Genomic DNA, 17,617 nt, shown 5'->3' on the forward strand with positions numbered 1-17,617 from the left:
CAAACGTTTAATGGCTAGTGGTCACTGGGGGTGGTCAACCTGTGTCTGAGTCGTACCGTTTTTTGACTCAGGCAGTGACTCAGATGATTGAATAATCTTCTGCATAACTGTGATCAATATCCCTCCATCCCGTTTACTAGCATGTTGAGGAGTAAGGCTCTTGCCTCACCTTCTCTCCCCCCCCCCCCGAAGTTCAGTTTTCTATGTGGAATGCATTTTTTTGTATGGAAGAGCATTGAGTCATGCGCATCTTTAGGCCTGAAGTGGTTTAGCCCGGCTATGGGATGACCACATTGAGTGACGGCTTAGCCTCAGTCAGGGCAGGACAGGAATTAAGCCAGAAGCATATTCGCCTTGAAAGAGGTGGACAATCCCAGTTGAGCCCGTCTCCCTCCAGAGATGGTGGACTCCTTGATTTGAGGTTTTTAAGCAGAGGTTGGGTGGCCATCTGCCATGGATGCATTAGTTGAGATTCCTGTTTTGCAGGGAGTTGGAACAGTTGACCCTCAGAGTCCCTTCCAGCTCTATGATTCCTCATCTTCCCGTGAAAAAAGGAGGCCTTCATTTCTAGCAGTGTGTTCCTGTGTCCTCACCAAACATGAGCTTTTGCATGTGAGAGAATGTATTTCTCTACAGAGAGTGAGTGTGGGCACTGAAGAAGCAAGACACACACACACACCAGTGAAACTTCTAATGTTGCTTGCTTGCATTATGCGGATGAGAACTAGAAAGGCTCAGCGTTCTGGGACAGATCCCTTTATGTGGCTCTGAACTCCTTGGAGGAAGTATGGATTGTCCGGGATCTGGTGGCCAACTCTTAGGTCCATTTAATCTGGAGGCCCTCTGCATTCCTTTTAGACGGACAGGACGGTGCGCTGTAAGTCGCCCCTCCCTTTAAGCCACCTTGAAGTAAGGAACTTAAGATACAGCTTTGATTTCTGTCGTTCACCCGAGAGAGGTATATCTGGGTTTTGAGTGTCATGTGCTTCCTGTTCTGCGAATATGTTTTCCTCCCTCTGTGCTACCTTCTGTCCTTTGCACTCAGCGGACATAAAATGCGCTTGCTGGCGAGAGAGAGAAGGCGGTGTGTGTGTGTGTGTGTGTGTGTGTGTGTGTGTGTTGCCCTTGGGCTGCAGAGTTTGCAGGAAAAAAGTTCTACGGGCTCCTGTGAGGCAGCGGGTCTGCATGCAGCATGCGTGGCTGTGTCGGGGCAGAAGCATGAGGAAGGCTAGGCTCCTATGAGTTCTCTGCATGTGAGTCGATGTGCATTGCAGAGTGAGCATTGCAGAGTGAGCGTGGGTGGCGCTTTTTCTGTGCAATTGTTTTTTTCTCCCCCCCCCCCCGCCCCAGCCCCAACGTCATGGTCAGTCTTCCCTTCCACCCCGCCCTTGGCGTAAGGCAGTGCGTGCTGGGAGTGGTGTGTTTGTGTCCTCTCCTTCTCACCCCCCAATTCCCTCAACAATGGGATCCTCGCCCAGGCCTGGCCTTGTGCCCAGATCTAGTGTGTGTGTGCTTGTGTATTGGTGTGTGTGTCTGTGATGGGGGGGGGTGTTCCTACGTGTCTCCTTACTTCACCTCATAGCCTATTGGCTGCCTGCTGGGGGAAAGAGGCTGGCTACAACCCACCCACCCCCAGCTGTGAGCAGAGGCAGCATTGAGTCAGTCTTGCGGGGGAAGGGGCTGTGGTACTCAGGGACGGGAAGGGGCTAAGGGAGGAGGCGAATGTGAGTCATAGGGAGGCAAGCGGAGGCAGCTCTGTGGAAGAGGAGGCACGGAGGGGGGGGTGCCCTGGAGTGCACGACACTCGGGGTTCACTGCCTCTCTGCCCCCCCTCGCCCACACTCCTTTTTCCCGCCACCCTGCCCTAGGGAGGATAGATTATCCCAGGAATGCGTCTGTGCTGCAAGCTCTTAATCCCCAGCAGCACTGGGCTGCCTGCCAGCAGAAGCAGCTTCAGTGCATATGTGTGAGTAGTATGATAGGAGGGACTTTAATGTACCGACACATATGTATCTGGGAGCATGACGGTGATGCACTCATCTTAAAAGGTCCTCCATCAGCCTGCATGCTTAGCTGGGCTCGCGCCCATGTGCCCCATTCAGGTGTTAGACAAGGATGCACTTAATCCCACGTGTGGGTCTGTCCATGCGTATAGCTAGCCAGGCGTGCGCCTTATCAAGGGTATGCTGGTGTGTATGTGTGTCCATGCCTCTGCGTCTATTCGATGTGGTGCCCCCTTACAGGCATCTGCCAGGGCATGTGTGGCCACAGGAATGAGCACGATCCAAGTGGGTGCCCACATGGGCACAAAGTGGGTGGGGAAGGGGCATATGGGGTGTATCATGTATGCACTACATTTACACTCTACCTTTCTCCCCAAGGAGATCAGGGTAGGGTACCTGGTTCTCTCTCTCTCCCCCCTCCCCACATCCTTCATTTAATCCCCACAACAAGCCCAGGCTCAGAGGTGGTGACTGGTCCAAGGTCACGCCAAGGCAGCTTCACATCTTGAGCAAGGATTTGAACCCTGGTCTCTCCCAGGTCCTAGACCGTTGTGCGCTAAGTCAATAAGCGGGGGGGGGGGACGGGACCCAAACACCACAAATCTTGCACAGCTTTCCTTAATATCCCCTCCCTACTTTGCTTTGTCTTAAAAACAAAACAAAACTGCATCAGCCCTACTTGTTTCCTCTTTTTTCTTACTCTTGACCTGGTTGGCCCCGTCACGACTTCCTGCCCATCCTTACCCACCCCCATCTTCCCTTTTATTGCCCTTCCTCTTACCCCGCTTCCCCCTAAGCCCCCACCCTTATTTTTCCCACCCTTCCTCCCTATGCCCCCTACTCTCATTTCCCCCTTTGCCCCCACCCTCATTTCCATACCCCTCCACCCCCCGGGATTTTCTCACCTTCTCGCGCCCCCCGACCCCCATCCTTCCCTTGCCCCCCCTTATCACGCCTCTCTTGCCCCCTCTCCCCTCACTTCGCCTCCCTTTTTCTCTCCTCCGTCCCCCCCCTCCCCGGGCGTGGTCTCTCCCTCTCTCCCTGGGTTCCGACGGGCGGGCCTGAGGCGGCGGTAGAGTACAAGAGAGAAGACGGGGGGGGGAGTCGCGGGAGGCGGGAGAAGAGGAGGAGGAGGAGAAGGCGACTGGTAGTAAACCACGGCCAATGGGAATCCCTCTCACCCCCCACCCCTCTCTCTCTCTCTCTCTCTCTCTCCCGCCCCGCGATCCGTTCCTTCACCCCCACCGCCACCCTCGCGGCGGCTCGCGGATTTGCATATGACTGACATTCCAGGGGCGGCCAATGGGCGGCCGCGGTGCGTGCGGCAGGGAGGGGTGCTCATTTGCATGTGAATGACCCAGCGCGGCAGCAGCCAATGGCGCGGCGGGGGCTAATTGGGCATGCGTGACGACGGCAGTCTGTGTGAGTGTGTGTGAGGGAGAGAGAGCGAGTGAGTGAGGAGAAGAAGGAGGGAGCGGGCGAGGAGAGCGAGAGGAGGGCGGTTCGGGCGACGGGGCCGCCCTTGTTCGTAGCCCAGAGCGGCCGGGAGAGGGAGGAGGAGGCGGGCAGGCAGTGAATGGTGTTTGGTTACAACGTTACAACCGGAGGGGACGGCGCGACAGGCGGAGCAGCAGCAGCGACAGCCTCCTCCCTCCGTCTCCGTCAAGAGGCTCCGCGACAAGCAACCGCCCGCCTGTCGCCGACAGTGGCTGCGAGGAGGAGGAAGGGGAGGCGGGCAGACGGGAATAGGCAGACAACTCGCGACCTCTCCCCTTCCCCTCCCTCTCCTCCCCTCCCCCCCCCGTCTCTTCCTGCCTTCCCAATGCGCGCACACCGTAATCCTGCCAGGCGACAAGCCTCTGGCCGGGGATCGGGGCAGGCGGTGTGGGCGCTCTCTCTCTCCGCCCCCCTTCCAACCCCTCTCCTTCCTACCCACCCGCTTTCATCGCTGAGGTGCTAAAGTGCCCTTGCATACTCGCACACACCCACCTCTAGAAACTGCACCTCAAAGCAGCCTGTATTTCCTTCCCTCTTTCTCTTTCTCTCCCACCAGCACCTTCCTCTCAACACTGCTGGACCCACACGCCCCTCTCTTTTTGCACACACTGCCAGAGCAGCCGGCTTGGCACATGGGTGCGCGCACACACACGCCACCGCCACACGGCTACCTACCTCGCCTCCCTCTGCTCCCCCACCCTAAGATGTTTCCTAACATACCCCATGCCGACTGCTGGACACGCTGCTGCGCCTGTGAGGAGGACCAGAGCAGGCCGTAGGAGAAGAGTGTTGCACCTCCTGCTGCTGCTGCTGCTGCTGCACATGGGCGGCAGTGCGGTGGTGAGCCTTCAGACTGTTGACATCCAGCTGGCCTTCGCCCTGCATGGGACTTTCTAAGGTGGCCCTCTGCCGTGGAGGGGAACTGGCTTGCTGACCCAGCGCGCACCCAAAGCTGCAGACTTCAGTGGGCCTGTTAAAGAGACCACCCCCCACGCCTCCCTCCCCAGGGCAAGGGCAGGGGGAGAATGCTCTCCGGACTGGGCAGCTGAGAGACACGTGGTCCACCTGCCCTCAGGACAACGGCTCAACACGCCTTGGGATGTTCTCCACAGAAAGACCCCCGTCAGCGTTGCCCCCTCTGCCGCACAGGGGGCTAGGCATGTTCGGTCAGTGAATTCTGGGTTGCAGAGTGGTAATTCTGAAAGGTGGATTTGTTTGTGTACGGAGACATGCAAGGCACGCCTTGGTCTTCTCTCGTACTCTCTTCATGCTGGAAAGATGGGTGATTTGGAAGATATAGTTGACCTGAAGCTGACCTTTAACCTTTCTTGTGTCACAAGAGATTGAGGGTGTCTTCCATTTCATACTAAGATGACTGTAGAGGTGAAATCTGCAGGATAGAAGGGGGCGTGGGTTCCTTGATATTTCCATTTCATTCACATAGTCCCCTTTTAAGTTCAGGAGGTCAGTTGGCTGCAGATGGGGAATGGTATTCGAAGTTTCCCTCTCCCCCTTCCTTGGCTACTATTTCTATTCCTTGTCTTAAGACGAGGAGCAAATGTTGGATATTTGAATTTGCAGTATTGTGTTTGGTGGTCCATTATGCTAGTAGCAGCTTGGCACCCAGGTGAACTTTTTCTTGGAGTTGGAGATGTTGCAAGTGACAGAACAGCAGCGTTTTTTTCCAGAATTTCTGGATGCAGTAAAAAGACACAGCAGCCTGTGGTAAAGGTGACAACCCTGACTGAGTTTTGTCTGAAGCCCCTCCCTATGGGCACTCCTCCCCTCTCCTCCCCACCCCTTTATTAGCATTCTCTGTGGAAAGGTGATTGGAGAAAGATTCCATGTGTTGCTGTTTTCATGCTTTCAGTTCTTTTAATTTGCATGCCATGTCTTGCATCCATGCCAGCTCTGTGAACTTGCTTGCTTTGTCTCCACCTCTGTAGAGGAGAAATCGAGGCTTAGAGAATGGTGGTGGGCTTGTGGTTGGTTTATGACAAAATTGGAAACTGGATTTCTTGTCCTGTTCTCTGTGTTGGATACTGTGGGGGGGGGATCTTGGGGGTCAGGGAAGGACGCGGGATGCCAGGATTCCACATGGTGCAGCTTCAGACGAGCCCTGTGTCTGTACTTTCTTCGTTAGGTGTGTTGTAGTTTTTCTTGATGGACAGCGGCTTCAATCTTGGAAGTTAAATCAGTAATCTTTACTTGGGGGTGGGGGGGCAGCCTCCAGTTGTGACATTTTAAGAGCCTTGTTGCTTTGCTGAGACCGGAGGGAGGGTCTTACTATTTCGTGCCCTTCCTTCTGCTGTCGCCCCCCTCCCTTCTCATCCTCCCCCTCCGCATAGGGATGTGGTCACCGGCCGGAGGACAGGAAGCCACTGAGCCAGCATTTCCCGGCACAGTCCAACCACGATGCGCTGAGTGCTTTTAATAATTGAGTTAACTTTACACGCAGGCACAGGAGCGATGTGACTGATCCATCAGGGGATGCAAAGGAAGGAAGAGAGGGGGGGGAATGATGGGAAAGGGGCTTAGCAGTGGGAATAGAACTATCCTTTTCTTTCTGGAAAGCAGAGCCCCCCCCCCCCCCCGGTTCTATTATGATTTTAGCATTCTTCTTATCAAATAAGTACATCCTTCTTTTTTTTAAATCCCAAACCATAAGTGAAATCCAAATAAAATTGAAAGCCCCCAGCCTGCAAAGGAATGATGAGCAATGCAGGAACATGGGAAACTGTATATACCAGGACAGATTATTTGTCCATCTGGCTCAGCATTGCCTACTTTGGCTGGCAGCAGCACCCCAGGGCATCTGCTAGAGGCATTTCCCAACCTGACCTTTTTAGCTGGGGATGCCGGGGATCAAACCTGCGGCCTTCTGTGTATTATTCCACCAAAGTATAGTCAAAGCTAAGTATGAATTGGTTTTCTGTTAGGTATGTTATTGCTTGTGGAGTGCTGAGCACTTAAGAACGCAGGTGACCCTGAGCAGCAGTTGCTTCACAGGGATGAGGGTAGCATAAAGTATGTTAGGTTGTGCTGTAAGTTTGTGCTGTTGTTTAGAATCAACACTACTCACTCCACAGAATTAAGCCTGAGGCATCTTTGCGCACGACTGATTAGCATGTAGTTTTCCAGTTATGCATGTCAGCTGTGTTTTGTAGAGGCTGTTTGTGGGATGGTGGTAGAGGTGGCACTGATTGTGTGTTTGATGCTGAAACAGAGCCCTGCTGCTGCCACTGTATGACTGAAGTTGATCAAGGCAGCCCTGCAATGTGTCCTGGGTTGTTTCCTGTAAAAAACAATAACACATGATGTGGTTTGTTGCAGTGGTGCAAGGCTCTGGTTTAGTCACACTGGTTTAGTTAAGCTGCAGTGGACACTGTGGATCCACGTGCCATAGAGGTGTTTTCACAATATTTTCAGCTTACTGGTGTTGCATATACAGTTTGTTTTTTGGGTGCCATAGAACCAGGAAGTACAGATGCTGCAAATTTGATTGTGTGTGCACACGCGTACGCAAACACATGCAAGCCAGCTCAGGTCTCTCTCTCCTGCGCAATAATAGCCTTTTCTTGGAACCCCAAGAAGGAAGTCTTGCTTAGCCTGATACAGGGGCAGCAGGAAGTGATGGGAGGGAGAGCCTGTGCAAGCAGATCACTTCCACCTTCAAGGAATAGCTTCTAATGGGGGGCAGTGTTGATGTCTATGGACACTTCTTCCTAGGTGGGGAGGACCTTCTCCTCCTGAGGGCACAACCCTGGGGCGCTGTTTGGCTTCCCTTGCCCCACGCAGCCTGAGCTCCTGAGGATGCTCTCAAGGCCTCTGGCTGGGATGGAGCTGTTACGAAAAAGGAGCAATGCAGAAGCAAGCACCAGGTGGCTGGAATGGTAAACAGGATATGGCTGTTATTGGATTGTCCCGTGGGAAACTGGGACTGTCTGTAAAGTGCTCTGAGAGCCGGATGTTACCTCAGAGCAGCACATGACCCTGTACTGGAAGTACATGGGTGGAGTAATTTCTCTCTCTGCGTTGGGAAGCAGAGTGTGCAGACATGTTTCTCTGCACTGGTGAACGACAGGAATAAAGACATGTAGATATATTTCTGTCTGTCTCTTTCCCCCTCCCTGGGAGAGGAGTGGGGGAGGAGTGGTGGTGTGTTCTCCTTCACGTTGAGGAGAATCGCCGAAGAGACCTCCTTTGATCTTGCCGGCAGACGCTGGCAGGAGGTCTTAAGGATTCAAGCCGGGCACCTGGAGGGTGGCCAAATTCCTCTGGACTAAGAGCTAAGTTGGAGGCTCTGACTTTTGGCTTGATCCCGACAACTGGTAGCAGAGGATGGTTATCTGATCTATGAGAATCTGCATGAGAGGTGAGAGGTCGATGAATCGTTGCCATCCTCTGCACCTAAGGAGATAAAGAAAGCGTCTGCCTGCAGCCAGAAGCTGAAACAGACAGCTGGACACCGAGAGGAGTGTGTTTCAAGGCAACGGAGCCCCCCCAAAAAAAGGTATGCTGCATTTTGGGAGAGAGAAAAGTGAACGCAGAAAGGTTTAATTCTCTGGTTCACAAGGAAGAGCTGCGTTTGAAAAAAACAAGCTCTGAAAGAGCAAGCTTGCATACCAGAAATTCCTGTGGTTTAGATAAGGAGTTCCGTCCTGAGCAGGTTGCTAGGCAACGTCTGCCAGTTACTGAGAGGCCTAAAAAGAGCCTGGGAAATCGAAAGTGTATCTGCGCAGCTGTGCAAGGGTTTTGAAAAAACAACCCAAAGGTTTGCCCGCCAGTGAAGCAGTAAACAAAGACTTTTGGGAGTTTACTGGCTTGGAAAGTGAAAGCTGGCTTGAGATTGAGTGTAAAGCTGACTCTTGGATTCAGCATGGATGCCAAGAAGGGGGGAGTGCCCCTGGGTGCCGTGGTTCTAGAAGAACACAGCCGGCATGCTGCACTGGAAGAAAAGGACAGGGGGAGGGAGGAACGGAGTTCTAATTCCCCCACCGATGAAGCTACTGAAAAGGATGCTGTAGCTTTGAATGTTGTCCAGTGTTACAATTGCGGACAGGCTGGGCATCTTCAGCGGAGCTGTAAGAAGCCACGTCAGCCAAAAGGAGCGAAGGGCCGCTCAGCAAAGCCTGAGGCGTCAGGCAAAGGTCGTACCAAGCCTATGGTGGAACCTGCAAAGGCTTTGATGGCGAAGGGAACCACGCCAGATGTTGGGAACGCGTTTATTATCGACACTGCAGCGACGGTTCATATGTCCCCACACAGAGAACTCTTTTCAACATTTAAGAAGCAAAGCTTCACTGTGACACAGGCCAATGGTCAGGAGCTAGAAGCGGCCGGCGTGGGGACTGTCTATCTTAAGAGTCTGGACTTGACAATAAACAATGTTTACTTGGTTCCTGAGTTGAAGTTCAATCTGCTGAGTGTTTCGCAGATTGCAAAGAGAGGACTGAAACTGTGCTACGATGCTGAGAGCTGCGAGATCTACAAAGATGGAGAGTTATATCTTTCTGCCAAACAGAAGGATGGACTTTATTTGTTGACTTTTGCACAAAGTGATTACATGGAATGTAATTCATCTGTGTCTAACCTAGTTTCTCTTGCAGGTGTGAGCAAGAAGAAGACCGGGGTCAACAGGGCATTTCAGCGGGTGTATGCTGATGTGATTGGTCCTCTAGAACCATCTAGAGGCAATGCAAGATATTATCTTGTGTGTGTGGATCATTTCTCTAACTATGTCTGGGTTTATGTGTTGAGAAAGCCAAAGGAAGCCTTGGAGAGGTTTAAGGAGTTTTGTGACAAAGTTAAGAGTATGCATGATGCTAACATTGATTGTCTATTCACAGATGAGAAGCAGATTTTTCTTTTACAGGATTTCCAAAGGTTCCTGCAGAAGAAGGGGATCAGACACAAGATTGCTGTTTCAGCGGAAGCGTGGAACAGGGGTGTCTGTGTAAGGGTGAACAGAGAATTGCAAAAGGGGATGGAAGCGCAATTGCTAAGTTCACATCTGCCACATGAGTACTGGGCCGAGTCTCTAATGTCGTTCTGTTATACGAAAGTGAGAAAGGTTTCAAAAGAGTTGGGAAGTTCTCCTTTTGAGAAACTGTTCCACAGAAAACCTTCTGTTGCCCATTTCAAGGTTTTTGGGTCTCATGTGAGAACAGAAGCTCCAGGTGGAGTAAAGAATGCCAGAGGCATTTTTGTGGGGTATGAAAAGGGTCTCTACAGAGTAATTTTGTCTGAATCTGGTCAGGTGATTCTCACAAAATTTCTAGAGAGTGTTCCTGAACAGGAGAGAGTGATAGTACACACATTTCCCACTGAGGACGATTCAGATGATGATGATTTCACTGATTTCAGCTGTACTGAAAGTGATGACACTGATAGCTCGGAGAGCTCAGTTGTCACAGTCATTGAGAGGAAGTCTCACACAATAGATAGGCCTTCACAACTGAAGAATGAACCACTGTTTACCATTGGAACTAGTTCTCCAAAGAGTCCTGAGACTGGACCAGTGAGCAGAGAGGATCAGCACCTCATACGTAGGTCTGAGAGAGTTACAAAGGGTCAACCACCCAAGAGGTACTCAAAAGAGTTTGCTAACTTAGCTGTTGCATGTGTTGCTGTTGTAAACAACCGAGGACAGGTTGGAACTGTGTCTAAGTCAGAGACAAAGACACAACAGAGAGTTGCTAGCCAAGGTAATGCAGATGCACTCATTCCTTGGAGACCAGACAACCAGAGAGATACACTGGGGAAACCAGTGGCGGGGAGTTCCAAGGGTGGAACTGAAACAACAGGGGAGTGTTATGTGTATAACAACTGTTTGTTTTCTTCTCTGGATCATGCTTTGCTTGCTGCAACACGCATTGATTCTTTTGGGGGAGGATGTTACGAAAAAGGAGCAATGCAGAAGCAAGCACCAGGTGGCTGGAATGGTAAACAGGATATGGCTGTTATTGGATTGTCCCGTGGGAAACTGGGACTGTCTGTAAAGTGCTCTGAGAGCCGGATGTTACCTCAGAGCAGCACATGACCCTGTACTGGAAGTACATGGGTGGAGTAATTTCTCTCTCTGCGTTGGGAAGCAGAGTGTGCAGACATGTTTCTCTGCACTGGTGAACGACAGGAATAAAGACATGTAGATATATTTCTGTCTGTCTCTTTCCCCCTCCCTGGGAGAGGAGTGGGGGAGGAGTGGTGGTGTGTTCTCCTTCACGTTGAGGAGAATCGCCGAAGAGACCTCCTTTGATCTTGCCGGCAGACGCTGGCAGGAGGTCTTAAGGATTCAAGCCGGGCACCTGGAGGGTGGCCAAATTCCTCTGGACTGAGAGCTAAGCTGGGGGCTCTGCTCTTTTGGCTTGGATTCCGACAGGAGCCAAGTAGCTTGGCTGCCCCTGCAAGCGTGGGAGTCTGAGTGAGCTGGGCCCCTCACCCCTTCCCTCCCCTTCCCCTCCTGCAGCTGTAAAATTCCTTTGCCTGGCTTCCAGCTGGGAAGGGCGGAGGAGGGGGGGGTTGCTTCCTGGCAGGCAGAGGAGAAAATCTCTCCCACCCCCAGGGACCTAGAAGCTAGCGATAAGGCATGGCACAGATTGTGGCTGCTAGGACTGAGGACGGAAACGCAACTGGGATGAGGCTGTTAGAGGTGTGCATGAGAGAGAAAGGGAACTGAAGGAAGGGAGGCTTGGACTGTGATTCAACCCTGGAGTCCCGACTCCCAGTCTCCTATTCCCTTTATTTTACTTGCTGGTCTGAGCTGACTGTTGCAACACTTTCTTTCTTCTCCCGTTCCTTCCAGTGTGGACAAATGTGGAGCCACGGTCTGTGGCTGTATTCCCATGGCACTCCCTTGTGCCCTTCCTGGCTCCCAGCCAGCCCGATTCCTCCGTGCAGCCGACCGAAGGCCAGCAGCCTGTCAGCCACCCGTCTACATCCAATCAGAACAAAGGCAAGTGTGCAGGGCGGGACGAGGGGAAGAAAGGGGGCGGGTGCAGAATTTCCACCTAGGCTCCCTGCTACGGGACAGGCCAGCAGGTAGGACCGGGCATGCGTGCAACTCCTTGCCCTCCTCCGCAAGAGCGCATGGCTGTCCATTCTCACCCGAGGCTTTCCATTTCAGAACCTCCAGAATCAGCTGCCGTGGCCCATGAGCTCCCCGCTGTGTCTTCGGGGGCTGAATCAGGGAGGCCAAACACTTCGCACCCTGACAGCCCGACTCCAGTTTCCCAGCCATCAGCGGCGACTCCAGGAGGGAGCGGAGGGCCAGCCCAGCAGGAGGACGACGTCCCAGGGCACTCGCGCCTGGACAGCGAGACAGAGAGCGATCACGACGATGCGTGAGTTCTGCTGCCTTCCGGGTTGCTCCATCGTGCTTTGTTGCGGTTCTCTTTCCAACACCCTTGCGAGGTCAGAGCTCCCCCACCCTGCCTGACAGACAGCGGTTTTATAGCTGTGGGCAACTTGCGCAAGCTATAAGTCCACGACAGAGGTGGGACCGCAGCACAGTGGAGCAGGGAATGTGCTGGTGGAAGGAGTGGCGTGAGGCAGTTGGGAGAGAACCCTAAAACAGAGAAGGAACGGGGAGCATGGTTAAGTTGAAGGAGGATGTCAGGAGACTCGGGCGAGGTGGTGGTGCTGGGAATAGTTTGGAGAAGACGTTGAAATTGGACCTCCTTCTCTAGGTTCCTGTCCGTTGTATCTTCTGAGATGCAACTCCCACTGCTGCCAGGCAAGCGTCGTACCCAGTCATTGAGCGCTCTGCCCAAAGACCGAGATTCATCTTCCGAAAAGGATGGGCGCAGTCCTAACAAGGTGAGGGATCTTTTCCTGTCATCTCCTCTTCTCCCTCTCATATTCCTCAGCCTCCCTTCTCCTCATTCATCTGTGGAATGCTCCACCAGTATTCAGAGTTCACCCTGGGTAAAATATAAGTTTATTGGTGGCATTGGTGCTCTTTGCATCCACACACCCCTTTTCTTTGCAGAGAGAAAAAGATCACATCCGGCGGCCTATGAATGCTTTCATGATCTTCAGCAAGCGACACCGGGCCCTGGTGCACCAACGGCACCCCAACCAAGACAACCGTACCGTCAGCAAGATCCTAGGCGAGTGGTGGTACGCGCTGGGGCCCAAGGAGAAACAGAAGTACCACGACCTGGCCTTCCAGGTACAGCCTCCTAGGGAGCGTAACACGGAGAGCGAGTCGGGCGCCTTATCTGCAAGTGCTGTTGCCTCCCATAATGCAGCTAGCATGCCTGGCTTAGATCAGTGGCTTCTTTCATCCAGCATTCTGTCTCCCAAGAGTGATGCTGTTAAGCAGGGCCTGATGGTGAAAGCCAGGGCTGTATGTATGTAACCTTTTCAGGAGTACAGAAAAGGTACTCAAGGTTGTATGGTTGCACACCTGAGTTTCTGAAGAATATCTGCTTTCATGTAATTACAAAAGCAAGCCTCCGGCCTTTAGGTTGCCAAGATACGCTTGAAAAATTCGTAGGTAAAGCCTAGTAAAATCTCAGAAGCAGCAGTTTTAAAGGGAACATGGATGCTGTGTCTTGCTTTGTTTCTTTTCCCAGTGTATAGCAATGATGCATAATTTGCTCATTTTAGATGGGATTCAGTTCTCCATTGCACAGAATTTTAACTTTTGCGGCGTGGAGTCTGCGACAGCCATTCCCACTTTCCCCCCTCAGTAGCTGGTACATTGCCTAGGAATCTTTTCTTCATTTCTCTCCATTCTCAACCTCTCTCTCTCTCTCTCTCTCTCTCTCTCTCTCTCTCTCTCCCCCACCCCCCCCAAAAAAATAACCAGGTGAAAGAAGCCCATTTCAAAGCACACCCTGACTGGAAGTGGTGTAACAAAGATCGGAAGAAGTCTAGCTCGGACGTGAAGCCCTCGGGGCCAGGGGGATGCTCCAAGGAGACCCGAGAACGCAGCATGTCTGAGACGGGTACCGCTGCTGTGCCAGGAGGTGAGCTCCTTTCATCTCTCTCTTCCCCATGCCCCCCGCCCCTTGCTTTAAGGCTCTCTCCTTCTTGCCTTACCACTCTCTGCTTCCCCACCAGGCCCTTCCGAGATGCAGGTGCTGCTGGGGCCAGAGGGCAAGGCAGGCATGGTAGGATCCGGCCACAGCCATGGGGAGCGGATCCTGCCCTCGGCGGGGCCTGGCGCACAGCGCCCCCGGGCCTTCTCCCACAGTGGAGTGCATGGGATGGAGAGCGACCGTGACAGCCAGGTGCTGCAGGAGCTCACCCAGGTACGTTGGCACACTCTTGGGTTCTGGCGGCGAGGGGCGGGGCAGTAGGAAGTCATGAAAAATCTGGGTTCTGATCAGTTCCAGGGGAATTGGGGCTTTGGGAAGGAGAAGGGATTATTGCTTGCTGCAAACCCAGCTCACATGTGCACAAACACAAGAAAGAGTGCAAGAATGCAAGGCAAAGGCAGTGTCGCTCAGACACGTACCCTGGCTTGGGAGCTTGTAAAGGGAGTTGTGGTACCACACATAGCCTTTTCTGGTCTACACTAGTTCTGGGGCTTCCTTGTCGGTTCAGCTGTTGTTTTGCCACCCAGTTCCTTCTTTCAGCTGAAGTCTGACAAAAATCCTTCAGGTCGCAGATCAAGGATCACCTTCTTGCCCTGGGAGATGCGAGGCTCTAACAGATGACACTATTCTGTTCCAGATGTGCTCAGGACAGTCTCTGTACGTCAGTGGGAAGGGGCAGTTCGGGGGGCTGGGCCCTTCAGGGTCCCCATTTGCAACCCCAGGCGAAGGCCCCAGGCACTCCTTGCACCTGCACGCCTCCCGTGCCTCCCGTTCTCAGCGCACAACCAGTGAGGACATGACCAGCGACGAGGAGCGAATGGTCATCTGCGAAGAGGAGGGTGATGACGACGTCATTGGTAAGGAGTCCCTGCCCCAAATGCTAGCACAACGCTTTCGCTTATCCCTGAACCACACAGAGCTTGGAGTACAGTGGTACCTTGAGTTAAGTACTTAATTCATTCCAGAGGTCCATTCTTAACCTGAAACTGCTCTTAACCTGAAGCATCACTTTAGCTAATGGAGCCTCCCGCTGCTGCCGGAGCACGATTTCTGTTCTCATCCTGAAGCAAAGTTCTTAACCCGAGGTACTATTTCTGGGTTAGCGGAGTCTGTAATCTGAAGCGTATGTAACCTGAAGTGTATGTAACCCAAGGTACCACTGTATTTAAACTTGTTGCCCTAAATTCCTGCATGGCTGCCCCCCTCCTAAAGCAAAGGATGAGGAACATTGCAAATACATTAGGGGTGAGGAAGATGACATGTTAAATAAATGCTGTACTTTCAAGAATTTGATGTAAACCATGAACTAATAGTTCAGCATTAAATTTAAGTTGAAAGCTGGAGGACTGATTTTCAGCAAACTGATTTTCACCTGCACTGTTTTGGAATAGGCTTGCTGGTCTGCTAACTGTTGCCCTCACATCTGCAGCAAGAGTAGCGTGTGGTCCTGTATGGCCTTGGGGCTGCTCTTGTGCCATAAATATCAGTGTACCTATGTTCTTACCTACCCACTAACCCAACTCTTGCTAGGAGATCTGTTTGCCCCTTGCAGACTAGAAGGTTATTCAGCACTGTGTTATAGGCGCCTCTAGCTTGGGACTAGCAGGGCATCCCTTAAAGTTGCTTTCTGGGGCAGTGGGAGCCCAGTTTGTCATCCTGCAAACCCAAATTCATGCAAATCCACCATGCGCCACACAAACCTTGTAGTTAATCTGTTATCAAATGATGTTACATCTGGTAAAATTCAGTGAAACCAAGGAGGCAGGATTTTCTGCGATTTCTGGGAGCTTGTAGAGGCGAAGAAGCTGGGCCCCCTAAGTTATCTTTGACTCTCGCTTCTACAATGCTAAAGTTGATTGGGTGGGACTGGAAAAGCTGTGACCCCCATGGATTTAAGAAAGTGTTAGGTTTTTGTGAAATACCTTGTGATTTGCTGCACGGATAATGTAGCGCAAGGATGAAGAAATTGCTACTCTTCCATTATTGATGGGGGGTATCCTTTTTCTCTATGTATTCTGAGATTATAGTTTGTGGGCATGGAAAATGGTACTGGGAAATTAGTACTTGGGATTTAGCATCTTCAGAATTCCTTAAGTTTCTAACATTTAAGACTGCAAAGATGGGCTGGTGGACTGCCTTTCCATGACTGGGAGAGAAGCAGAGTGAAAATACGCAAACCAAGTAAATATATGCGCTCGTTAGCATGATTTATGCAGATTGCAGAATAGTGTGACTGTCCTGAATGCCTGGATAGCTCAGTTGGCTAGAGTGTGGTGCTGATAACGCCAAGGTTTGCAGGTTTGATCCCATATTCCTACTAGATGATCCTCAGGTTCCCTTTGAACAATACGATTCTATGATTCCACCGTGTTTTTCCCCTCCTCCCGATTTACACAGTCTTGCCAGTAAAGCGGAACTTTAATTTACTTCGGTCACAGTGCAACACCGACTGTTCTTTACCTGCAGTGACAAGCTGTGCTATTACACTGTAAGCTAAACAAATGTTCCTCGCTGCCCAAACCGTTCAAATTTTATTAGCTCAAATAAATGAATGGAATTTCCTCTTCTAGACACAAACTCAATTCAGCAATGGAAGGAGCCACCTCTTTTCGAACAGTAGCTTTAGGCAAGCTGCAGTAATCACCAAATTGCACCACAGAAGGGAAGAAAGAGGGATAAAACTCAAAACATTGGTGGCGGGAGGGGGTGCAAAGTGAGGGCAGAGGAGTGATGACGCCCCCCCTTGGGGAGCATGGAATCTCCTCCCAGGTGCCATTTCATAGTGGAGTCTTCAGTCTTACCCCCATAACCACAATGACTCAGACTTCCCCATTTATTAAAAAAAAACCCCAGTGTTTTCTGTACCACGAGATCATCGTACCCTGCATTAGTTTATGTGGAATAAGCTGCTCTCAAACAAGCATCTGATTCCCTTGCACACAATCTGTCATATGGCATAGAACGCAGAGTGAGGCAGTTTCCTGTGCTGCTTTATTGAGGCTGGATGTTCTCGGCGGTAGATCCAAGTGACCTGCATGCAAAAGACCCCAGGCTTAATCATTGGCATTTCCAGGTAGACTCCTGCTTGGCACCCTGGAGAGCACCCGCCAGCCAGTTACTGCAGACAGTATTGAGGCAGATGGGGCCAGTGGTCTGATTCTGAATAACGTGTCTTCCTAATCCCAAGAGGCATTTATTACAGGAGTGGGATTGTCCCATTCTTGTTGCCACTTGCTTTTTAGATTGTGAACGTAGTGGTAGTGGTGCGTACTGGCATTAAAAGGTAACTAAGGGATGCGGGTGGCGCTGTGGGTTAAACCACAGAGCCTAGGACTTGCCAATCAGAAGGTCGGCGGTTCGAATCCCCACGACGGGGTGAGCTCCCGTTGCTCAGTCCCTGCTCCTGCCCACCTAGCAGTTCGTAAGCACGTCAAAGTGCAAGTAGATTAATAGGTACCACTCTGGTGGGAAGGTAAACGGCGTTTCCGTGCGCTGCTCTGGTTTGCCAGAAGCGGCTTAGTCATGCTGGCCACATGACCCGGAAGCTGTACGCCGGCTCTCTTGGCCAATAAAGCGAGATGAGCGCCGCAACCCCAGAGTCGGCCACGACTGGACCTAATGGTCAGGGGTCCCCTTTACCCCCTTTTTAATCTTCATTTAAATGCAATCTTGGCTATTTACTGAACAAGATTCTCTGAATGCACCAGAAGCCAGATTGCTCTGCTTCAAAGCTGGGCTGCGGGTAGGTAAAGAGATGGACATTTCTGCCTCTCGTTTTCTGTCCTGCGCAGTGTTTTGTTGTGCCCTGGTTATTGGCCCATTACCAGCACCTTCTTTTCCTCTGATTACTTAGCTCCCTTCTGCACCCAGAGCACCCCTAATTTAGATCTCTTCAGGGGGCCAGCAGCTACAATTTCTAACACACACACAAACACACACACTCCAAAAAATTAGAAATAAACGCTCCGCATTTTGCCTGTACTTGCAGTAAGTGAATTTGCAGATTTGCAGTAATCCTATCTCTCTCGGATAAAAATCTCTGCCTCACCAGGAGAGTTTTGGAGAGGGAGT

The 17,617-nt window shown here is 51.6% G+C and overlaps 1 protein-coding gene across 5 annotated transcripts in view; it reads left to right on the forward strand.

The window, feature by feature from the left end:
• Positions 1-17,617, forward strand: part of CIC (capicua transcriptional repressor) — a 50,047-nt gene that overhangs the window by 18,585 nt on the left and 13,845 nt on the right. For all 5 annotated transcript variants that reach the window (XM_053397924.1, XM_053397926.1, XM_053397927.1 and 2 more), the window contains exons 3-9: positions 11,305-11,454; positions 11,626-11,842; positions 12,188-12,317; positions 12,490-12,672; positions 13,315-13,474; positions 13,569-13,759; positions 14,184-14,403. In XM_053397924.1, the coding sequence (XP_053253899.1) occupies positions 11,305-11,454; positions 11,626-11,842; positions 12,188-12,317; positions 12,490-12,672; positions 13,315-13,474; positions 13,569-13,759; positions 14,184-14,403 (1,251 nt within the window). The remainder of the gene's footprint in view (positions 1-11,304; positions 11,455-11,625; positions 11,843-12,187; positions 12,318-12,489; positions 12,673-13,314; positions 13,475-13,568; positions 13,760-14,183; positions 14,404-17,617) is intronic.

This window comes from Podarcis raffonei, chromosome 8 (genome assembly GCF_027172205.1).
Source record: "Podarcis raffonei isolate rPodRaf1 chromosome 8, rPodRaf1.pri, whole genome shotgun sequence".
Lineage (NCBI taxonomy): Eukaryota > Metazoa > Chordata > Lepidosauria > Squamata > Lacertidae > Podarcis > Podarcis raffonei.